At 42.9% G+C, this 25609-nt stretch overlaps 1 protein-coding gene across 1 annotated transcript in view; it reads right to left on the bottom strand.

The window, feature by feature from the left end:
- SYNJ1 (synaptojanin 1) overlaps positions 1 to 25609 on the bottom strand; it is a 78122-nt gene that overhangs the window by 8813 nt on the left and 43700 nt on the right. Inside the window, exons 21-29 of the mRNA XM_015415540.1 lie at positions 24571 to 24649; positions 21833 to 21995; positions 21107 to 21310; positions 18207 to 18344; positions 16398 to 16436; positions 15235 to 15279; positions 13758 to 13822; positions 9891 to 9999; positions 425 to 645 (exon numbers count right to left, since the gene is read on the bottom strand). Of these exons, the coding sequence (XP_015271026.1) occupies positions 425 to 645; positions 9891 to 9999; positions 13758 to 13822; positions 15235 to 15279; positions 16398 to 16436; positions 18207 to 18344; positions 21107 to 21310; positions 21833 to 21995; positions 24571 to 24649 (1063 nt within the window). The remainder of the gene's footprint in view (positions 1 to 424; positions 646 to 9890; positions 10000 to 13757; positions 13823 to 15234; positions 15280 to 16397; positions 16437 to 18206; positions 18345 to 21106; positions 21311 to 21832; positions 21996 to 24570; positions 24650 to 25609) is intronic.

Genomic DNA, 25609 nt, shown 5'->3' with positions numbered 1-25609 from the left:
CAGGACTTAAATGTCAAGTCATAGGTTCTCAAGCAGAAAAATACATGTAACATGTTTTAGGTCTGCCTAGCCTAGGGAGGGGCCATATTACAAAATTTGGATTTCTTGCTGTTTGGACCTTTGAGCTGTCCACTCTAGGTCAATTGTGGTCCAACTCCTCAATCTAAAAAGCAAACATGGAAATTTCTCCTCACCTGTCCTTTTCTTCTGTAAGCATTTTTAAATTTGTAAACCAAATCTAATGCACTGCTTTATCAGTCAGTGTAATTGGCCCAATCTGTGTTTTCTACTACACAGTTTCTGAAAGCTCTATACTATAGATTAAATGCACAAAGAGACTTGGTAGCTACGAGTACTATGTTTGCTGTCAAGTAAGAAAAGCTATGTGTCAGAACATAATATTAATAAGCCACTGCATACTTACTTGCTTCTGTGAAGGAATGGGCTCAGAAGGCAAACTTTGGGACGATTTACTGCGAGGCGGAGGCTGTGGTGGCGCTTCCAGGTTTTGGGGAGAAATGGTTTGAGATGATGCTGTCATAGGAATTAGAGGATCCTGCATCTTTAGGACAGAGGGTGGCTGAGTGGTGGGATGAACAGGAACTGCAGCCTGTGGCTTAAGTGGTTCAGGAAGAATAGGGGACCCTATAAATACATGTCACACATGTTAGGGCATTGGACTTTTTCAGTTAATACAAGTACAATTATCTTGAGAAGGATAAAGTATGGTTTTTAGAATAAAAACATATAGCTATAAACATTTTTATATGCTCTTAACAACACACAGCAATCTTGCAGCAACCTAAGACTAACAATTTCTGCCCCCAAACATGAACTTTTGTGAACTACAGCTCACCAGATGCATCTGGTAGGCACTAGTAGTTAAAAGTGTATGCCAAAATAAAAATTAGTCTTTAGGGAACCACAAGCATCCTGTTTATTTTTGCTGCAACAAACTAATACAGGAACCCCTCTGAAAGTCATACACTCTTAATTTTCAGAACAGAGAAGAAAAAGAAGACTCCAGGTCCATGGAGTTGCCTAAGCTCATGCAAAGAACTTATTTCAAGAAAAAGTTCAGAATTTCATGGAGCTAACAGAAGTGCCTCCTGTATTCATATCACAAACTGCTCTTGAAAGATTAATAAGCAGTTGTTATGCAACACAGAAAGATACCCCCATTGGAAAAACAAAAACAAATCTACCACTCATTTTGGCTCACTGAACTAATTTCACATTTGTTTGGATCTCTAACTAGGTATACTTTGCACATTATGAAAGTAGCAGGTACAAGTATAAAAGGGACAGAAACCTCTGCATTGCCTATAATGTGCAACAGCAATTCCTGCCTTTTTGAACACATACTATGAGAATATGACTCCAAGGAGGTGGATGTGGTATGATTCGCCTAGAAAAGCCATAGATACATATATGAATACATACATTCTCATGTACCTGAGCTTCTGTAATTTAAGAAGTATCTTTTAAAAATAATTTTAAGTTTATCCTCACAGTGCCATACATACAGGGGCAGGTATGGAGTGTGTTCAACACACAGGGCTGTCATAAGTAGGATGGTACGGAGTCGTTTTCTGTTGCCTCAGAAGGTCGGATCAGAACCAATGGGTTGAAATTGAATCAAAAGAGTTATCAGCTAAACATTAGAAAGGGCTTCCTGGAGCGGTTCTTCAGTGAAACAGGCTTCCTTGGGAGATGGTGGGCTCTCCTTCTTTGGAGGTATTCAGAGGCTAGATGGCCATCTGACAGCATTGCTGATTCTGTGAACTTAGGCAGATCATGAGAAGGAACACAGGAAGTGTTGCATCAGTGCTTAGTTCTTGTGGCCCTTTCTTACACGCCCAGGGAAATGCTGATTGCCACTTTGGGGTTAGGCAGCAATTTTTCTCCAGGCCAGTTTGGCCAGGGATCCTGGAGTGTTTTTGCCATCTTCTGGGCATGGAGCAGGGATCACTTTGTATGTGTGTGTGTGTGGGGGGGAGGCATTTGTAAATTTCCTACATTGTGCAGGGGGTTGGATTAGATGACCCTGGAGGTCCCAACTCTATGATTCTATATACCTTCACTATAGTCCATGTTAATCTTCCCACTTGTTTTAATGGTGCGGAATGATAACACAGTAGGTACACATTTGTCTTTGCTAAGTGTCTTTTACAGATTACATGTATTCATGAAAAACACTTAATAAGGTCACTAATCCAGTTCGTCAATGTAAATTTTTACTATGCTTCTGAAAGACATGTGCACCCATGCCCAAAGATATGATATGCTCTTCTGCAGACAGTTTTAATATGGGAAAATCCAGTAGTAGAGATGGGCACAAACCACATGATCAGGACTCAGGACGTGCTGTTTGCCATGTATGTAGTCTCTGAATAAACCTCCAAGCTACGGGGTGCAGCCCGGGGCAGCTCAGAAGAACGAAACCAACCCAGAAAGCTCGGTGTGGAACTGCTAGACAACACCAATAGGGACCATCCAAAGCTCAAAGGACACTGCTGCCTGCCAAGAGCTCCCATTTGTCACAACAGGACTCAAATGCTACATAAGTCTGAGAGAAGTGCACATGTGCTTTGTTGGGTGTTGGTCAGAGATGGTGTAGTACTAGTTTAGTAACAAAGTTGAATGGTTTTCCTGGGCGTGGGGGGCATTGCACTCAGTCAGGGGCCAGGGGGCTCTGCTTTGTCTTGGGTTCCTTGGCCATTTGTGGGTTTTTTTGGTTTGTTTGTTTGGATTGTTCTCTCTTTTTCACATGAGCCGCTATTTACTTTGGAGCAGTTTCCTGCTGTCTGCTCTGCTTTCCTTAGTGGTTTGGTTTCCCTTCCTTCCCCCCCCCTATTTCATTTCACACCCCCACTTTGGGTTGCAGTTGTTAAGCCTTGAGGGATTACCCCTTCCTTGGGGTTTTTATTTTGGGGCTGCTTTTTTTTGAGGGGGAACTTCTCTGCCATTCTCCCCCCCCCAAAAAAGGCTGCTTTTCCTTTTGGGGGGTCATCTCTGCCGTCCCCCTGCTGTCCTAGAGACACCCTGCCTTGGGGGAATTGTTCCAGTCTCAGGGACCTGGGGTGACTTTACTGTCCAACTCTCCATGCCAATTCAAACCCCCCCCCCCCGAAGCTGCTTCTCTTTCTGGGGTGATTTTTTCCAGCCAGCCTGGGACCCGCGATACTCGCGGGGGGGGATCTCCACACAGGAGGCAGAGGAGGAAGCAGCAGGAGGAGGTAAGTTCCCCCCCCCCCCTCCCGGTTCCCCCCCCCCCCCCCCCCGCTGCTCCTTTTGGGGTGATTTCTGCCTGTCTACCTGCTTTCCTACACACACCCTGCCTTGGAGGAACTATTCCCCTCCCACACACTGAGTTGCTTCTCCTTTTGGGGTGATTTCTGCCTGTCTGTTCGCCTGCTTTCCTACACATACCCTGCTTTGGGGGAAATGTACCAGTCTCGGAGACCTGGGGTGACTTTACTGCCCAGCTCTCCATGCCGATTCAACCCCCCCCCCCCAGCTGCTTCTCCTTTTGGGGTGATCTCTGCCTATCCGCTTGATTTCCTACACATAACCTGCCTTGGAGGAAGTGTTCCAGTCCTGGAGACCTGGGGTGACTTTACTGCCTCTCTCTCCATGCCAATTCACCCCCCCCCCGGCCTGCTTCTCCTTTTGGGGCAAACTCTGCCTGCCTGCCTGTTTCTGTCAGTTTGCCAAGACCCCCACCCACTTGATCAACGCTCTTGGGCTGCAGTTGGGTACCTGGTCAGGTCTTTGGCACCATGAGAGGAGGTGGAAGGGGTCATGCTTGTGGCCATGGGAGGATGCTCTCAGTTTCCTGTGTGCCAAGTGGTAGTGGGCAGTGAACACAGCCTTCCTCCCATTGGAGGATGCCCCCAGCACATCATCACTGGGAGTCTCGCTGCTCACTTCCTCTGCTCTCTCTACATCCACGGGGCTCTCAACTGCTGCTCAAGAGTTTTTGGCGCTGCTGCCTAAGCAGCGGCGCAAAACACTGTTTGGAAGAGAGGACAGTGACAGCAATGACTTAAAGGGTGTTGTTGTTGATGCATCCTCCCCTTCCACATCCCAAGATTCCCTACTCCATAATGCTGCTGCTGCTGTCAGTACGCCCCCCACCCTCTGGCACTCCCTGGCCCATGCCAGAAGACAGTTGTGCCTCCCATCTGCTCCGATCACGACCATGGGGACACGGTTCCACTCCACCACATGAAGATACTTCCGTGCACTGAGGAGTGACCTGTGGAGTGCCAGGTGTGCTGTGCCCATGTCCAGAGAGGCAGGGACATACACTGGTCCACCACCGTTCCCTGGAGGCACCTCCAAAGGGCTCACTCCAGTTTGTCGCTAATAGAAGGAGGAGTGTTGGCCACTACTGGGAGGTGGAAGAGGCTGACTCCCACTCAGCAGGGGGAAGTGGGGGGGACGGACAGGAGACCTCTCAAAGAAAGGCTCCAGGTACCGTGGTTCAGATTAGGCAAGCCACCCTCCCCAAGGGCATGCTCACAGGGATGCTGTCAGTGCCAAGAAAAAGGGCAAGGGCTCAGAAAAAGATCACTTGCCTCATCACTGACATTACTGCTGTGGGTGGCCAACCAGTCTCTCTCATGGAGAATGTGGCATTTCATTGGCTGCTGTACCACCTGGCTCGCTGGTACTTCCTCCCCTCCAGAAGGACCATGATCTGGCAAGTGTTGCCCTCCATGCACCGCTCCGTGGTGGAGCTGGTCAAGGCTGAGCTCTCCAAAGCGCGAGGCCAAATCAACTACCTGACAGCATACCTCTAGAGCAGACAGCACCACGGCTACATCTCCCTCATTGTCCAATGGTGGCAACTGGAGGAACTCTGGAGTGGGACCACGGCCATACCCCAGGAGGGGAGAGGCTTGCTACCACCTGGCTACAAAATGGTTCTCCTCAACACACAGGGGATGGATGTGGACTACATGGTGTCAAACATTGCTGCAACAATACAGAGTAGTCTGGGGGAGTGGTTTAGCAGCAGACACATCACCTGCGGCTACCTGGTCACGGATGCCGGTGCCAACATGCAGGCAGCAGTGAGGGGTGTGCGCCTGAAGAACATTATTTGCCTGGTGCACAGGTTGCACCTGGTGGTGAGGGATGTCCTGGGGCCGAAGAGCACTGCAAAGGGAACCTGAGATGCTGCCACCCTTGAGATTAGGGTCAGCTCCAAGAACTGGCTGACCTTCTCCCAAATGGTACGTGTTCTGAAGCCATTCCAGGACACCACTGACATACTCTGTGTACATATGGCCAGCCTGGGGCAAGTCATCCCCCTCAATCGAGGGCTGGAAAAGGTGTTGGACTCTGCAGTGCTGCCAGGCCCCAAGGGGATGCCAGTTCTCCCATGGGTCAGGGCCTTGATGGACAGGTTGTGGGTGGGCATCCACAAGAGGTTGCATCCTCTCTGTGATGAACGCGAGTACAAGCTGGCCAGCATGTGTGACCCCTGGATCAAGGGCAGCATCGCCTTCCATAATGCACAGCTCATACAGTGGAAGCATGAGTTGTGCAGAGGTTTTGGAACAGCAGATGCGCCCAGGGGCAACGGTGTACAGAAGAAGCTGGGGGGGAGGGGAAGGAGGAAGAGGAAAAGGGGGTGCAGCCCTCTAAGGGACAGGTGAGCCAGAAGCCCCAGTTTTGGGTGTTGGTAGTGAAGTGGGAGATCAGCAGCAGCAGCAATTGGGGGGGGGCAGGCATGCAATGCAGAGGATTCTGTTGAGGTGATGGTTAGGGGGTACCTTGCGGAGTCCCCCAAGCCCACCAGCTCTGACCCCCCCTGTCATGCAAGACAATAATCTGGTCAGACATCACTAGCATGGCCATGAATCTCCTCTCATGCTCTCCCACCAGTATCCAGAGTGAGCAGGCATTCTCCCACCAGGGAGAAATCTTCAGGTCCCACCACTCCCGCCTGGATCTGGCTAGGGTGGATAAGTTGGCCTTCCTAAAGGTTAACCCTCCCCTGCTGGGCCATTACACTCTGGACCTGGGAGAGCAAGAGCAAGGCTTCCCATTGTCCTCTTGTGTGTCCCCCCCCCCCATTTCTTCTCCTCTCTGGGTGATCTGGCATGCAGCCCACGGGATGTGTCCCAGGTTTGGGTGGGAGGATGGCCACCTCTGCTGGGTAGGGTTGGGCTTGCAACACACAGCCAACCCAAACAACCTCAATTTCACCCATAAGAACCATCCGGAGCAACATCCTCCTTCTCATAGCACAACATCCACCCCATGAACCAACATCAACCTCATACTAGTATGTTGGATGTGTTTCACATCATCTTCAGTCAATTTAGGGGACTTCCAGTGATCCCAGGCACTGGAAGCAGCCTCTGTAAATCGCTCCTATTACCTGCACTTGGCAGGCAAATCCTTCCTGCAAATGGGACCTTGGCAGTTGGTTCCAGTCGCCGAGACATCCAGTGATGTTGTTAAAGAAGTTCTGGTGTTGGGGGGCGGGGGGGGGGGACGACGGACACTGTGATTAAGAGGAGACAGGAGCCCAGAATTCTGTTTGCATACATGGCCAGTGATTTGTTGCGGAGCTATTCCCTTTTGCCCAGACCACTGGCAGGGTGATTCTGGAGGCAGGGCAGGCATGGCAAGCTACAATTCAGACTCCTTGTCACTGTCACACCATGTAACATTCAGGCAAATTAGGGGACTTCCGGTGATGGCAATAACCTGTGCTTGGCAACTTGGCAGATTCTTCCTGAGAATGGGATGTTGGCAGTTGGTTCCATTTGTCAAGACATCCACTGATGTTGTTGAAGTTCTGGTGTTTGGGGGGGGGGATACTGTGGTTGAGGGGACACGGGCCCGGAATTCTGTTTTCATACCCAGCCAGTGATTTGTTGCTGAACTATCCCCTTTCACCCAGACCACTGGCAGGGTGATTCCAGGAACAGGGCAGGCATGGCAGGCCAACCAAGTCCCACTTCCCAGGGCAACTTATGAGTCCAACTTCCCAGGGCAACTTCGTTCCCATAGCTCCTTTTACCACCCAGGCTAATTGGTCCACTCACATCCCCTTGAGCCCGCACTGCTGGCAGGGTGACTGACTGCAGGGCACGCCCTTGGCTGAAAGCACCCGGGAACAAGATGTTGGTGGGTGGCGGGGGTGGTGGTTTGATCTGCCGTTCCTGCCAAATGTGATCTATCCCCCTCTCTCCCTGTACTTGGGTTTTGGGTGTTCATTGTTGTTGCAATGTGCTAGGGCACATGGTATGACTTGCACCCCTGTTGTTATACACACAGTTTATGAAACACTGTTAAAGTATTTTGCATTCTGCCACTGACTAACAGAATGAGATTTGCAGGTACACTTAACCTTTCTGTGATATATATGTTAAGTGCTATTTATGATTTTAATTACATGGACAGAAATCAATCATGACTGTATTCAGATATTAGACTTTGGTTCACTTATGGCTATTGCTGGAAATGCATTCTGGGAAGCTTAAACAAAATGCTGTTTTGCTATTTTGCTGTTCTGCTGAGGGTTGTGACCTTGCTTGTTCTGGCCAGCTATAACTGCGCATGTTCCTGATGTCAGTTAGCTTAAGTTAGATGAAGAACATACAGCACTGTGTAACCATATCTGCTACATTAGATAACTTCATAGCCTGGGAAGAAGAAGGCCCATTGTTTAACTAAAGGAGGTACATTTTCACTTGAGAAAATGCAACCCGCAGGTCCAGGCCCAATCAGGAAGGTATGTCACAGTTTGACAAAGTTTGCTGTAACCAGTAATTCTGTTTCATTTCTCTGATGTAATGTGAAATATAAAACACTATGTCTCCCACTGAAACCTCGGAGACGCTGGGTGGTATCTGAGGGGACCAACCCATTTGTTTGGTTTCTCCCTGTTAATCGATTAACAATAAAGGCCTTGGTTACAGTTTCTTCCTTCACAGCACTAAGAGAGTGTGTTTCAGAAAACTAAAGAGAAAAAATTCAAACGGAGGATGGTCCTAAGAAACAAATGAATGAGGTAAAGGCCCGAAGGCAGTAACAGCTATCCGGTCAGGAGGAAAGGCAAAAAGGTCCTTTCAACGCGGCGGTAGAAAGAGAACTGGCGGGATCTCCGCGCCCGTCCCTCTGGGCATGCGCGCTGGGTTTCCTGCGCATGCTCAGTGGGACTCGCGCAAAAATCCTTTGAAACATAGCTTGCTACAGCACCGGTCGGGTCAGCGCAGGCGCACTAAACCCATTGGTGTGAAGCACAGAGACCACGAAGAAGATTAAAAAGATAACTTATGAAGACCTACTGAACAAAGAAAACGAATTGAAATCATGGCAAGAGTTACAAAAAATGAACTTAAATCTTACAATATGGGAAAGAAATCAACTAATCTCAAGATTCACTAAAGATAAAAAATTAAAAATCTACACTGAAGAGATACAATTAGATAAGAAATGGTTGAGAGGAAAAGAAAAACTGATGCAGAAAATATATAACTTCTTGCTAGAAGAAGAAAAAATGGAACAGTGGAAGAAACCACCAATGATTAAATGGGAAAACGACTTGGGGCGAAAATTAGAAAAAGAAGACTGGGAAAAAACATGGAAGTCGATAAAACTTCTAAGGGCCACATCATATAAAGAAAATATAATAAAAATGACTTATAGATGGCATTGGATGCCAGACAGACTCCAAAAATGCTATAATAATGTCTCAGGAATCTGCTGGAGATGCAAACAAAACATAGGAACATATTTCCACATTTGGTGGAAATGTGATAAAATCCAGAGGTTTTGGAAAAGCATAAAACAAATGATAAAAGATGTGTTAGGTATAGACATTCCGTTCACACCAGAAATTTTCTTACTGAATATTATCCCAGATGGACTAAAATATAATGAAGTATGTATTATTGTTTACATAGTCACAATGTCGAGAATATGTATAGCTAAGAACTGGAAATCTGATTGTATACCGAGTATGGAAGACTTAATTAGCACACTCTTTAATATAATTGAAATGGATAAGTTAAACATGTTTTTGGCGGGTAAAACGGAAGAAAAATTTAAACAGAAATGGCAAAAAGCCATAAAATGGTACGAGGAAAAAGTAAAATCTAGAACCCCCTCCTAATTGTTGAAAAACAGGGGCAAATGTATGTATGCTATGTATGTTATGGAAAATTGAAAAAAAAAAAAAGAGTGTGTGTTTCTCAAATTGGAACCAGGGAAACACAGAGGATTTGTACAACACTGTCAAGGTGATTGCCATCACCTAATGGCCAGGACTTTTCCCCAGGGCCTTGTCCTGAAGTTTGGGTGGTCTCTCTTTTTCCTTTTCTTTTCCTGTTTGTCTCTTTATTCACAGGGGAGGGTTTTCCTGGTTCATGCCCATCCCTATCAGCAGGGTTCCACAAATCTCTAGAATCTCATCTATGTAGCAGAACAGTAATCTCTTCTTTGTGGTCTCTAAGCAGTCCTCCACATGGGTTCTACTCTGGAACAGAAGCAGCTTTGGAATGTTCTAGAATGCTTGCCAAGGATTTTCCCTTTCTGTGCATGTTCCAAGAGGAGGGATAAGTATCTTCCTACTCAGTTCCTTCAAACTCTTGACCATCAGTTAGATACGCAACCTGTCTTTGTTGCTGGAGTATGTTGGAGAGTTTATTCATACCTTCAAAATGGATGTGAGACTCAGTTTCCTAATAATAGTTTCCTAATATTTAGAGACTTCATAACGTCATTATGAATAAAACAAAGAACTATCCCAGAACTCCTTATGTTAAAAATTCAGCAGGTTTGGCAAATATAGATTTAGACATTTAATGGCATAGTAACCAGTCTACTTAACATGTATATATATTTTAAAAAACACCATATACCTCTTTGTGGTTCTGCTGGTTTGGGTTGGAGTTCAGGTGTTTGTCTTCCCACAGGTGAACGGGCATGGCTTAGTGGTGCACTAATTACTCCAGCTCGGGGAGGAATAGTCTGAAATGAATCAAGAGCAAAATTCAATCATGGTGTTAACTTGGGAGCTTCAGTGATCACCTGTAGACCCCTTATGCAGTTTCTTGGCTATTATTTATTTAAAACATTTTAATGCCACCTTTCCACCCAACTTAGGGTCCCCTAAGGTTGCAATCAAAGCTTTAAATACATATACAATACAAGTAACAATTAAAAACAACAACTAGCGAAGTACATGAACAGGGAGGGAATACCAGGCAAAACAAAAAAGTGTTCACCTGCTGGCAGAAGGCAGTGACACAAGGGAATCAGTAGAATTCTTTCTAACATTTAAAAAGTATTTTTACCTAATATGTTGTTTGTAGAAATTAACACATTTTAATTTGAAGGTTACTATAATATGAATGTAAAGATTGTATCACCAGAAACAGTTCTGGAAGTAAACTTGAAAGATGGATCCATATGAAGTTTACCATAAGCATTAAATAATGTACAGGAAACACTTTTCTGAAGATTATACACAGTTTCTTTTGAAATGTGCAGCCTGTTGGAAGGCTAGGAACTTAACAAATTAACAAAATTAAGTACAATGATTGTTCTCTGAGACTCCCCTCTCTTTCCTGTTTTAGCCCCAGTTCCCAAATGCCAGCTAAACATTCTTCCAACAGGTCTCAGGCAAGTCAACAATGATGGCGTTCCATAGCAGGAGGTAACTACTCATCCCTTACTATAACTCTTAGGCCAAACTAGGTGTGACAGAGCAGTCAAGTCCATTATTCATATATTTGTCCTATGCTTATATATCTGTCACTATGTTTAATTTTAGTATGAGGGCGAGGCATGGGGTGAAGGAAGTTGTATCTTACCTCTTCCCCATGATCTGCTGTTTAACCTGAGAGAAAAGTGACTGGAGGAAAGACCACAGTACTCTAACCCACATGCTTCCTTTCATGGGAAAGCTAGACTGACACTCTGTGCTTTACACATGAAAATGGCAGACAGGTGATTAAATATGGTCCCTTTGTCATATCTAGTTTGGCTCTTGCATTGATAGACAGATGAAGAAGTACTGTCAAGAAGGTGTTCCACCGGCAATCTCAGTGACTGCAAAGAGATATATGGAAGCAGCACCTAAGGCAGGGGTAAACAACCCCTACAACATGCACCAATGCTGGCGCATCAGACCCTTTTGTTTGGGCACTCAGGCCAGACAAGACGACACTGGCCATACTGCTGGCACGAGGTAAGGCTTATGCCCATCACTGTGAAATTTCCTGTGCTACTGTCAAACTCAGGCCTAACTTTTGTTAACTTTCGTTTCCTTAAGTTCTGCTTTCCTTTCCCTTCGCTTGTCATGTTGAATTCTTGGTGTGTGTGTGTGTGTGTGTTATTGGAGTGCATGGGGGTAATAGCCATAATCATTCCCCAAGTTGTGCCCCAAGAGTTGGTTCTTGTGTGATTTACCTTGGAGACTGTCTGTGCCTAGGCTAGTGTAGATAAAGGTAAAGGTAAAGGTTCCCTTGCTCGAAAGCCAGTCAAATCCGACTCTAGGGTTGCGGTGCTCATCTCCGTTTCAAAGCCGAAGAGCCAGCGCTGTCCGAAGACGTTTCCGTGGTCATGTGGCCGGCATGACTAAACACCGAGGCGCACGGAATGCTGTTACCTTCCCACCAAAGTGGTACCTATTTATCTACTTGCAATTTCTTGCTTTCGAACTGCTAGGTTGGCAGGAGCTGGAACTAGAGATGGGAGCTCACTCCATCATGCGGCACCCGGGTCTTGAACTGCTGAACTACTGACCTTCCACAGCCTGCAGTTCAGCGTCTTAACCACTTGAGCCACCGTAGGGCACCATATATCTGTCTATGTTGCCATAGAAATGCTGGGGGTTAGGTGTGATGTGTGTGTGGAATCTTATGCTTTTACCTATAACTTGTAAGTTCCCGCCGTTTGCTTCAGTCCTAACAAAAGCTCTTGTATCTACAGCAAGCAAATCTCTAATAAAGCATTTCACTGCCAATAGTGTGTGTGGAGAGTGTCTTAGCTGGGGACCTGACAGCTAGGCTTGCTCCAAGTGTATTTGGCTGGGTACAACAATCCTCTTGGTTTGCTAGCATATTAACATCTTTATAATTAGATGTTTCTTTTCTTTTCTTTTTCTTTTTTGGCACTTGGGACACAAAGGTTGCCTACCCCTGAACTAAGCTATGCTGGGCTGAAGTCAACTAGAACTTTGTAGGTACTATGATTAGCACTTTGAACTGTGCCTGGAAGAGAACAAAGGAGCCAAAGCCAATATTAGATTTTAAAAGTGGGAACTCACAAAGACTTGTGGGAAGAATCTCATTTATCTCCCCACTATCTCCTCTTTCCCTTTCCTGAAAGCTTGCATAGCCTCTCCCCCTCCCTTCTAGAGTTGCCAACCTACAGGTGGGGCCTGGAACCTCCTGGAATCATAACAGATCTCCCAACTGTTAAAGAGTCAATCTCAAGGCTTCTCACGGACTTTGAAATTTTGCTCAAAAATATACCCAAGCATACATCTGGTCTACTTTCTATATTATACGCTATTCTGTTACGATCAGAAATGCCGAAAGCTTATTCCTACCAACAGCGTTGGCAGACTGTCAACAGCGAATCTCGGAGGAGGGTTGGCCAGGTATATGGAAGTATCAAATATATATTCAAATCAACTTAAATACCAATTTATTAAATTACTGACAGGATGGTATTTACCACCTACCAGAATGCATCGCATCAATAAAAAGAATTCTCCCAGGTGTTCAAAGGGATGTGGTTGTGAAGCAGATTTTCTCCACTGTTGGTGGACTTGTGAGCAGGTACAAAACTTCTGGAGAGGTATCCTCTTACACATCAAGAATATCACAGGGAAGGATCTTCCACTTATGCCAGAGGTTTTGCTATTAGATTATTGGAAAATGCCATCTAGGAAACTGAAATGCGACCAATTGACCTCAACTCTAATTTCGGCAGCTAGAACATTGTTAGCCTCAAAATGGAAAGATCAGAAAATGCCGACGATAGATCAATGGCTCCGAAAGTTGTGGGACTTTTATATTTTAGGTAAACTTATGAATAATAGACAACTGAATAGATCAGATCAACAGAAACTAGCATACACTGAATTGTGGTCTCCTGTTATTCATTATTTGATGGAAAATGACATTTTACTGAATTATGAGAATTATGTGGACTTGATAGGAATATAAGCAGAGCTTTTTGTTCTGATGGTCGATCAGGGCTTATTTATCTTAACCTCATGGCCTTATATGCTTCATTTATAGTTTTAATATATTTGATGTGGTGGTTTTTTTACAAAAAAAAAGATTTGTAACTGAGCAATCAACACAAGCCTGCCTTTTAATATTTAGGAAACTGGAGTTCAAATTATAAAATAGACATTAGAAGTCTGTATCTAATGCATTTTTATTCTGCTGTTTCTTCAAAGAGTTCAAAGCAGCATACATGGTTCTTACCTCTTCAATTTTATCACAACAGTCGCCTTGTGAGATAGGTAGGTTATGCTGAGAGTGCCAAATTTATGCAGTTAGCATAATAACCAAGTGTGGATTAGAACCCATATTTCCTCCGTCTTAGCCCACCACTCTTAAGCACTACACCACACATGTACAAATGGCTCTTTGACGAGCATCTTTTAAACCGAAATACTTTAGAATAAGGTAACAATAAGTTTAGTGGCATTCTTTTTACCAGATCTTTGGTGAAAGTCAGCAATTCCACAAAGTATGAATGCCTACCGGTCTACAAGTACTGGGTGTCGAAGTTCCTATGCTTGTCAATCCAGTTGGTGACTGACTATGAACTGCAACAAAAGGCAGAAATTTACTCAGTTAGAAATATATTTCCAAGTTTAGGCTCGCTATAATCCAATAAGTATTTAACACATTAATATATAGTACCTATCTCTCTCCTTTGTAGTCCAAGGCTTTTTTGAGCTTTGACAGATGAAGACATTTTTTAAAAAATCCATTTAGTTATGGGCAAATTGAAATATGCACAACTGATGTTCAGAATAAAATGCTGACACCTCTTCAGTACTGAATATTTATACTGCTAGATTTTTTTTGTACCACAACAAGTTATTGTATACAAGTGTAACATTATGTATTGGATTTAAAAAGCAATACTGTTCTGCAAATGCCTGAGCAAATGTATGCAAAGTGCTCTACTAGATAGGCTCAATACCATTTCTGATGTTTCTGTTTGTGCAAGTACAATAATATTTTCCCCATGAACACTTTAGCCATAGTTCTCTTTTCTCACCAATGTTCAAGTGCAACATGCAGGGGTCATTTCGTAGGAAAAGAGGTGCAGGAGCTCATTAGTATAACTCATTAGCATAACTTATTTGCATATGCCACACCCCCTGACATCATCGGAAATGTGTCAGAAGGGAACACCCACTGCTCAGGCTCCACTGGACTGTTTTGGATTGCTAGCTGGGGGGGACAGGACGTGCATATCTGTCCTTGCAGAGGAGGGAGAGCTTGTACCTGAATAAAACTTGGTCTTAAAGGTGCCACTGGACTGTTTTGGGTGGTGGTGGTGGGGGTGCTCTGCACCTGGCTGCTTCTTACTCTGACTGGGGGCTGCTGGGAGCAGGGGGTAGGGCTTGTTGCATGTGCCCGCCCCCTGAGCTCTTTACTGCCGGAGCTCCGCTCCTGGGCGCTCCTGCAGAAAATGACCCCGGCAACATGTATGAACTGCCCTTCTGTGAGCAGAATACACCCACAGGAGGAAAGGCACATTTGTATCCAGTCCTATGTTTTTGCACTGCTTGAACTGGTATGGTATATTATACGTAGTTATAAAACAACATACATGTTCCAGAAATGTGCTGAAATTCACCTATGTAGGCATACAGAACCCTGTATTAAAGCAATACACATTTCATTTTCACAGTGTATACCATTTGAGTAGTTTCAAATGTGACTTCCAGAAAATGTGAATGATAACAGCACCTCAGGGAGAATGGAGAGACATCAAAGATCCCTTTCATGGACTCTGCTCCCCTCAGGGTTCAGAGGACCTTTTTATGTTTAATTATTGAACAAACATACAGTTCCCTTTGTTGCAAAAAATGGAATAACTATTTCAAAATATTAGCAGTGTAAATTAGTAAGTGCAAAGATTTAAACATTTAAAATACACAGTGATTATGAAAATAAGAATATATAAGTTTAAAAGGTAATTTTGACACTAGAAGATTGTTACCTTCTTCTCTCCTAGCTACAACAGGGCTGGGAGGGGCACCAACACCTTATCAGAGAAAAGCAGAAAATGGCACATTGTATAGAGAACGCAGCAGATTATAAAAAGGGAGGAACAAGCAGAATACAAATGTACAAGGATTTTTATAATAGTGATCGAATTGCACTGTGCTTTCTCACAGTGTGAAGAACAAGCAAGCAAGCCGAGTTTACTAGCCTTAGTTTTAAGTTTCAATGAAAGGATCACATTTATATACTAAACCAAAGTTCTTTCTTAACCATGTGCCTTCCAATGTGGACATAGAATTACCACACAAGTAGGCTTTTCCATTAACATTAGTCATAGAACAAGCTCCTGAATATGGATATTTAGTGTGAACTGGAAGCACTAATGCTTAGTCATAGGATGGGTTATAAATAAACTCAGTTTCCACCATCCTGCCACCATTTCAGTAAATCCCCTGCTACACTTTTTAAAGCCCCCCCAAGTAGCTGATACATTCTGCCTGTATGTTCATTCTAAATATCTGTCTTTTACTTGACAAGACTATAAAAACTGTCAATTGCACTGCAGCTAAACAAAGAAGTGGAAGGACAACCTAGCCCCAGGCACTAAAGGATCAAGAACTGCTAGAAGACGGTAGCCTCTTAAATTAAAAAACAAACAAACCTATAAGGTGTTCTGAATTACTGCCTTGGTGCTCTAGCTATTGGGGGACATTCCTAGAATATTAAGGGATATTCCCTTTCTTCTAATACATTCCTCTCCCTCCTTAAGGAATGAATATGCTGCTTAGAGGCTTAATTCAGATACTTCATTCACATGGACACATGTGTCAGACTATAAATGGTAACATGTCCAAATAGACAAATTACACTTTGTCCTCCAAACCAAAACAGGAAGTCAAGGTAAGCACTAAACTGCAAGCAAAGTTTCACTGGTGTTGGGGTGGGGATGAACCTGAGACTGTAATAATTCTCTAAATCATGGCTTGATGAATCTTCTGAATGGAGACAGTCACACCTTCAATAGTTTCCCCATTTGTTAACCACTGTGTTTTGCAAAGTTTACTTTTAACAAAGGTTAACAAGTTCTAAAAACAATATATTTTACCTGCCACAAATATTTTGCTAATTATTTGAGTCAAAGCTGAACATAATCTTTACCTCCAAATTCCTTTCTAGCAGGTGCAGGACTCTTACCCCCTTAGGAGTAAGAAATAAATGCAGCAGTAAAGGAAAAGTAACAATTGAAAGAGAATATTAGAAAAAGTGTCAAGACTTTACAGTTACAATAGGGCATTATAGTGGTCCCTAGCCATCTCCCAGGCAACCCACATGGGATGGGCCAGAGACACCAACATGCCTGGGCAGTTCCCAGGGGTGAAATTTTGCCCTTTCTACCTTCCCAAGGATCACTTTAGCCTTGGGCAACTGCATAGGCATGTCTGTCTCCCCTTTGTCCTGGTTCAAGCCAGGATGGGGTCTGAACTGGCAGAGACTGAGCAAGAGAGAGATCTTGGAGTTGTAGTGGATAACTCACTGAAAATGTCGAGACAGTGTGTGACTGCAAAAAGAAGGCCAATGCTATGCTGGGGATTATTAGGAAGGGTATTGAAAACAGATCAGCCAATATCATAATGCCCCTATATAAATCAATGGTGAGACCTCATTTGGAATACTGTGTGCAGTTCTGGGCACCACACCTTAAAAAGGATATTATAGCTTTGGAAAAAGTGCAGAAAAGGGCAACTCGAATGATAAAAGGGTTGGAACACTTTCCCTATGAGGAAAGGTTAAAGCGCTTAGGGCTCTTTAGCTTGGAGAAAAGACGACTGAGGGGTGACATGATCGAGGTTTATAAGATTATGCATGGGAAAGAGCAGGTAAAGAAAGAGGTACTTTTCTCCCTTTCTCACAATACAAGAACTCGTGGGCACTCCATGAAACTGCAGAGCGGTCGGGTTAGAACGGATAAAAGGAAGTACTTCTTCACCCAAAGAGTGATTAACACATGGAATTCACTGCCACAGGAAGTGGTGGGTGCTACAAGCATGGACGGCTTCAAAAGGGAATTAGATAAGCATATGGAGCAGAGGTCCATCAGTGGCTATTAGCCACAAGGTATAGCTAGGGGCTCTGGGGCAAGTGATGCTCTGTCTTCTTGGTGCTTGGGGGGGCGTCAACAGTGGGAGGGCTTCTAGTGTCCTGGCCCCACTGCTGGACCTCCTGATGGCACTGGTATTTCTGGCCACTGTGTGACACAGAGTGTTGGACTGGATGGGCCTTTGGCCTGATCCAACATTGGCGTCTCTTATGTTCTTATGATGCTGGTTGAGCCAGGAAGTGGGCTGCCTTCTCTTCCAGACAGCTTTGGCTGTGCTGGGTGGGGGCGGTGGCTTACTGCTGGCTGACTGGGGTCTCTGCCTGCCTTGGCTACAGAGTCCCTCCTTTTGCAATCCCAGCCCCACTGCAGCCTGTCAGCTGGTGAGGGAGGGGGGAGAACAAGGCAGAGGCGGTGCTGGTGAGGGCTGCCAGGGCTCCCACTGAAATAAGCTCAAGGATTGGTGGCTCTCAGGGCTTCCAATACAGTTTTTGTAACTGTATTGTAAATCCCCCAGGAAAGCAGCCCACCAGGAGTTTTCCTGTTAACTTTAATGGTCTATCTGTCGCACATGCATTCTTTGAAGAACTTAAATTCACACACAAAACCTAAGATTACATGCTGTAAAAGCTGTGAAAATCAACACAGAACACAACGCAGCTTAAAATTAATTGAAACATTTCAAAGTACTTTAACTGTGTATTAAATTAATCTAAGTAGCCAAATCAATAAAACAGTTAAAGAAAGTTATTTTAATCCCTAAGGCAGAAATGCCTCAGCAGACAGGGAAATTACTATCAAGATACATTTAATTCAAACCACATCACCACATAAAATCTCCTGAGGTATTATTTTCATATTTCAGATCTTACCTGATGGTGGAGGTGGCCTCTGAGGTGGAGCAGGACGAGCAGGAGGTGCTACCGGACGAGGCGGAGGTGGGCGTTTGGGTTCTAAACCTTGAGTAGATTCTTTTTGTTGAGTAATTGGTTGAAAATCAATTGGAGAACCTGCAGAGTCATTCATACTATATTACACTTGTGGCAAACAAAAATATTCTTGTACATAAGTATGGAGTCCTACAATGTTCAAAGATTTCATGAATCCAAAATAGAAAAAGCTTAAAACAAATTTGGTTGGTAAACACTGCACAGTTAAGGCAAGTACCTTGAAGTTTGAAGTACCTTGCACTATAAAAAAGCATAAAAGGACCTGAAAAGGTAGCCATACCAAAGTTACCTTGTGCTTTGTTTTGTTTAAAAACCTAAGACTTAGATCTCTCTAGATAAGCTGTTGCACAATTTTAGGGTCCTCACAAATTGACTAGTAATCTTTGGGATATTACTCCTTCTGCAGCTCACATCTTCATTTGGGGCAGATGGCTTGTCTTGCTTATATGAATCACTTTGCTATTTTACCATATTAACTCAAAGACATGATATGTTTATCTTTTTTCACTTTTCAAAAAAGGGGGAGATCTTCAATTCAGGTATGAGTTGTAATGTGCTGTTGCCCTGCCCCATCTGACTTGCACAGCAATGCACCCAACAGCTTTCTAGATAGACCTTCTGGTCCCATACCATATGACCTAGCTGGTAGGTATGTTCTCTGCACACCTTCTGGCTCATGCCAAAAGATATGGAGTCAGAGACGGGCCAGCCTCCCTCCGGGTCAGATGGATTGTACAGCTGCTTTTCCTTTTTGAGGGAAGGGGTCATCTTACATTCAGATGTTGCAGTTAAACAAGGTAACTACTTAAACCACTTATTGTTCAATGCTTCCATTCTTCCAACATAAGTGCACTGAGAACACATCAAGGAAAGCAGCTGACACAATGTATAATTGACATGTGGAACCCACTGTCACATTATCTCATTACAGCCAGAAGCAAAGATGACTTTAAAAAGCTATTAGACAAATTAATGGAGGTTAGGGCCATGAATGGATATTAGCCATAATAGCTCAATGGAATGTTCATAATCAGTGGCCATATACCTCTGAACACCAGTTGCTGCCTTACACTCAGTCAGAGCAGTGGTCTATCCATATCAGTACTGCCTGCTCCAACTGGCAGTGGTCTTTCACATAATCTACTGCCTGATACAGGGTGTCAAACTCATTTGTTATGAGGGCTGGATCTGACATAAATGATACCTTGTCGGGCCAGGCCATGTGTGTCATAAAATGTAATGGCAGGTAGCGGAGATATAAGCTTTATAAAGGACACAGAAAAACACAATTAAAGAAAATGTGCTTAAAACATTAGCACTCTTGCAATATTGTGTTTATTTAACAGTCTCTGATAACTGACACCTTTTGCTCTGAATTATTGCATCAAAATCTGGAGACAATATCTGTGCTGTAGCAATCTTGAGTATGGTGTTCAGGTGTTGTTCAAGTGTGTATCTGTAAGTCGCAAACCTACTTTTGATTTATTGACATTAATTATAGAAATCTCATGGCCAATGCTTTGAGCCTAAGACCCAGAGGAAAACATGAAATGGCTGGGCATTGCAAGCTTTTGTACATAAGTTGCTTCAAGTGCTGGTCAAGAACATGTGAAGGCATCATGTCACATACTGAGGGCTATCTGTTTGTCTACAAAACTATAGTCTTCCCCAGAGAAATAACTACAACTCCTATGAGGCCGTGCAAGAACAGAGAGACTGCAATGTATAGTGGTCAGTATCAGCCTACTATCTGTGAAGCCTAGGTTCAAAATCTCCAGTCTACAAAGGAAATGTGCTGGGTGAACTTGGTCTGGACACACACTCTTAGCCTAATCCACCTCATTGGCTTGTTGTTATTCCTCACCTAAATAGTTCACATTGCTTTCCTACTGAGAAAGACAATACTCACTAAACTGTTTAACCAAATAAATAACATGGGCATATTCCCAAAAGGGTGGAAAACCAGTACAGTAGTCCCCATACATAAAAAGGGGGACAAAACAGACCCAAAAAACTATCGCCCCATAAGCCTCCTTTATACAGCATCCAAACTGTATGAGAAATATCTTCTGCAAAAACTGGAGGACTGGATTGCTGATAATAATAGCATATATCCCCAACAGGCAGGATTTAGAAAGGGCCAAAGGACAATTGACCATTGCCATACTCTTTATCAGCTGGCTCACTCAGCCATAAATGGTCCAACTAAAGCCTTATACACTGTGTTCGTTGATTTGGCCAGGGCCTTTAATTCAATTGATACTGAGAAAGACAGGATCATGAGGGCATCAATACAGTGAGAAAGAGGAGGGGAACCTAGTTGCACCCAGGAGAGCCCTGGCATCTCGCCCCCTCTCTGTGTAGCAAGACAAAAAGCTCATACCTTGAATAAAACTATGCTGGTCTTAAAGGTACTTTATATCTCTCCTGTGCAATTGAGGGAATTGGGCAAAGTATGCTCTTGCTCCTTCCCTCCCTCCCCCCCCTGGGGGCAAGGAGGGGGAGGAGCCTCAGCCAATGGAGGGAAGAGAGGCTTTGCTCTGTAGGTCCTGTGTGATTGAGAGAGCCTGGCAAAGCAAGCTGTGACACAGAAGGAAGCAAGAGAGAGGGAAGGAAGCAGACAACAGCCAGTTGCTCACGGGCTACATACAAGCTCTGTGGGGGCTGGATCTGGCCTGCATCTTTGACACCCCTGCTATACTTTTAACTGGAGATGCTGGGGGTTGAACCTGGGATATTTTGCATGCAAAGCAGATGTTCTACCACTGAGCCTCCCCCCCCCACCTTGAATATACAACTGTAGCGATAAGATGTGATAATACCTTGAGAAGATATGGGAGGCCCAGGAGTCTTGCTAGGTGTTCTGCTTGGCCTTGATGGAGGGGGTCCATCTGACAGTGTAGGTGATTGGCAAGGGCTTGAACGAGGTGAAGAGCCAGGTGAAGCTCCAAGACAAGAACCTGCTGCTAGCTGCAAGTGCTGAGGAAGGATTTCTTCTATTTCAGCACTGTAATCATCAATATCACCTGGAAATAAATGTAATATTCTTAATAGAGCTACAGATTCATCCATCTTACCACAATTAGTATAGCAGTCACCTTAAAATTAAAACTGTTAATTGTTAATCACTTTCCTACATGATTCTTATAAGATTTTAAGAACATAAGTATAATCCAGAGTGGATAACAGGATAAACTCTAAGCATGGAATTTTAAACGGAAGTTGAGATTTCAATTGTTTTTAATCACTGAGAACTTCAGACTATCTTGAAACACAATGTTACAGCTGTGATCTAACAAGAGCCAATTACAACCTAGTGTTGATGAACTGATCCCTAAGAATAAGAGCAAGAACAAAAAGCACAGAAAGCAACTATAGGGCAACTTCTGTTGGTGAACAGATTAAAGATACAAGAGCTACTGAAACAATGGCATTGTGCATTAGGATACATGCAAACCTAGTGGCTTTTGTTTGTCATTTCAGTAATATGTGGCTTAAGCGTAGAGAATAGCTTCCATAACACAAACTGAAGTCTGATTTCAGCAAACCTTCCATATCGTAGTCTGCAGTAACTTCTGCATCTTCACAAAGCAAAGTAGAACTTGTTGATGAGGGCAGTCCAAAATTAACTTTCTCCAAATCCATCTCTTCTTCCAAGCTCTTGATCCAGTCTGGGCTTTTCAAATTAATGTTAATTGTTTTCCCAAGAAGCTGTATTTCCATTAGATTAAGAAAAAAATCAGTCTTGTGAGTATGAAAGCATTATACAGATGTAGTGATATAAACATTTTAAAAAATTGCACATAAAATGTTGACGTGAAAACTGTAGTGACGTTTCTCCCTTACAACATAGTGGAAGATTAGTATCTTATTAAATTCTAATTAGTTTGAGCAGTGTGGAATTAGAAAGCAACCTTAACGGTGGAACATTCCAGGAACAGAATGGAAATACAGAATCAATTCCAGAGGTTACTACAAATATACTGATATCTTGAGACCTGAAGAATCAAAATCTTCATGCTTCCCATGAGTAGCCTAGTATCATTTCAGAAACCAGAACAGTAAGTATTGGCTCTGTGGTAACCCCAAAGCAGCTAGGCAGTCCAGCTTACAAGACTATTAAATTGAATCATCAGAAGACTTCCGGTTTCGGTGTGTTGATGGCGGGCGCTCTCCTCCGAAACTCTGGAGAGAGCGGCCCGTGACCTGGCGGCAGGGAGGGAGTCTGGCTCGCTCTGGATTCTCCCCGGAGCCCTTGTAGAGGGCTCTCAGCCTGGGGCAATGGAGGTACCTCTCCCAAGGCCGAGGCCAAGTGATCGAGGCTCCTCTCTGTCCCTATAGGTCCCGTCACCATGGTACCATTCTGGGCATGAGACGAGCATACCAGACCAGCAAGCAATAGACCAGGTGAAAATAAAAAGATTTTCCCTTACCTGATGAAGCGGATCATGAGTAAAATGCTAGCCCGGGTGCCCCCAAGAAAAAGCAGAGGGGGGGGAGGCTTCCCACCCCTTGAAAACGACAAATAAGATTTAAAAGCATTACAAAGGGAGCAGAAAGTGGCGGCATTTGAGCGGATTGCTGATTTCAACTAGCACAATGCCAGACTGTTAAAGGCATTAGAGCTAATAAACGTTTAAAGACTTAAGCGAACTTTCCCCAAAACATAAATAATGTCTTATCGGGCTGAAAAGATGGTGGCAAAAGCGAAGATTCAACAAGGAACTGCCAGCTCAGCATGTCCGGTCTCCAAACTGGAAGTTAACTTTGACTTTTCAGGTATGCTGGATACTGCATTGTGACTTCTGTTGGCACAGATGACTAACATCAACAAGACCTTGGAGTCTTTACAAAAACAGCTAAAAGAGTCTAATAAAAGAACAGACGAAGTGGCAAAAAAGACAAAAGCAATTGATCAAAGACTGGAAGTTGTGGAAAAAGAAAGATCTTCAGATAAAACTCAACTTTTGCAGCTACAAATGGAAAATTTTTAATATGTGCTGAGATTTCAGGGTGTACCTGAATACAAACCTGAGAATCTGAAAGAAATCCTTAGTGAAGCGTTTGCACCAGTAACAGGCATTAAGGTGGAAGTACTACAAAGCGAAATGGATATGGCCTATCGGACATATTCAGAATTTATCAAGGAAAAAAACCTGCCTGGTGAAATATATGTCAGATTCTCCAAGAGATCTATAAGAGATGCAATATTGAAAGCAACTTCCGTGACTACACTGAAAATCAATGAAGAAGAGATTAGAATCTTAAAAGATATTCCATTTGAGATAAGGAAGAAGAGAAAACAATACAAGAATTTAACCACTTATCTACAGGAAAAGTCCACTACTTACAGATGGGTATTACCTGAAGGCTTGATGTTCAATTATAAAGGCAAAAAAGAAAAGATTGACTCTCTTATTAAAGCTAAGCAGTTTTTGGAAAGACATCAAGATTCAAAAAAAGATTAAAAGAACACAGAGGGAGAAGAAGAAGGAGAATTGGATAGTTTGCATGGCTTGGGAAGTCATGAAAAATCTACAGATGGAACATTATATCCAAAGATTCAGACTTGCATGGCTAGAACAACATATATATAAGAATCATCAAAACATTATATCCAAAGATTCAGACTTGCATGGCTAGAACAACATATATATAAGAATCATCAAAACATTATATCCAAAGATTCAGACTTGCATGGCTAGAACAACATATATATAAGAATCATCAAAACATTATATCCAAAGATTCAGACTTGCATGGCTAGAACAACATATATATAAGAATCATCAAAACATTATATCCAAAGATTCAGACTTGCATGGCTAGAACAACATATATATAAGAATCATCAAAACATTATATCCAAAGATTCAGACTTGCATGGCTAGAACAACATATATATAAGAATCATCAAAACATTATATCCAAAGATTCAGACTTGCATGGCTAGAACAACATATATATAAGAATCATCAAAACATTATATCCAAAGATTCAGACTTGCATGGCTAGAACAACATATATATAAGAATCATCAAAACATTATATCCAAAGATTCAGACTTGCATGGCTAGAACAACATCTGTCTGTCTATGTTGATTTAGTTGCACAGAGGAACTAGTCTTTAGTAGGCCTTGGCTCCAACAGAGCTCAAAATTAAAAAAATATGTAAGAGAGATTCACTGAAAATGTATATATCATAAACTGAGATAGCCAATCAAAATCATCATATCATGTTTTACTATTTAGCAAGCTATGCAAATTTAAGTAAGCTTTACTTTACCTCAATACCATTCAGATTCAGAACATTCAAAGCAGAGCTCCCTTCCAAAAATGTCACCCACATTTTGTCATTTACAAATCTGTAGGAGACATGACAAATTGCAAAACAAAGTATTTATATGTTCAGTTTTACCACATGATGTATAATAATATGAAACCATAGCATGTGAGAAGTGCAATTAAGGAACCACACTTGCAACAGGTGCTCTAGCATTTCTAGACACACACGTGTTAAGTATAAAAGGAAGGCATGTGTCCTTAAGCATCCTAACTACTGCCTGGATATTTAAGGATGTGTGCCTGTACTTTTACTTTTAAAAAGTGTTGCAGCAAACAGTACACCACAGGAAGGAAGATTACTGTGTCAGGTGTGGCGCTCCTTTGAGAACTGGAAAATAGTCTTCTCCCTCTTTTGAATGTATATTGTTCCTCAGTCACGGTTGCCAATAAAATTTTATTTTCCATTTCCCGACTTTCCCTGACCACCATTCAAACATAGCCGCAAGTTAAAAATGCATAGGTTACATTACATTAAACAGAAGTTTTATTAAACAATTTAAAACTATACAAGTACTGAAATACAAAACATTTCCTAGGATAAGAGACTCAGTATGAACTTCTTTAAACACTGATTGTTAACGGAGCACATCTGTTTTGAAAATGCACTAAAAACTACATGAAGATGGAACTTCAATACACATAATCTTTATACATTAACAAATGACAGAACAATTTTGTTCCTGCTTTAAAACTACACTAAAACTATATAAAATAAATTTCAATGCATATTCTTAAAAGACGGCTTAACTGAAGCCACAATATAAACTCAGCTGTGAAACTACAATAAAAAATCAAGATAGAAATCAGAGTACAAGTATTTTTTTAAAAAAAGATTAAACAACAATACAGAGCTACCACTTATACAGTTTTCTGTTTTTGTTTTGCAGTTCCCTTAGTTTCTGATGAATTGTTTCTTCTTCCATTATGGCTTTTTTCCTCAATTTTTTAAAAAACATTTTTCACAGTGTTTAATTTCTCCC

Source organism: Gekko japonicus, unplaced genomic scaffold (assembly GCF_001447785.1).
Source record: "Gekko japonicus isolate JY-2015 unplaced genomic scaffold, Gekko_japonicus_V1.1 scaffold1865, whole genome shotgun sequence".
Lineage (NCBI taxonomy): Eukaryota > Metazoa > Chordata > Lepidosauria > Squamata > Gekkonidae > Gekko > Gekko japonicus.
The sequence above is the reverse complement of the archived record's forward strand: the minus strand, read 5'-3'. Positions and strand labels throughout refer to the sequence as shown.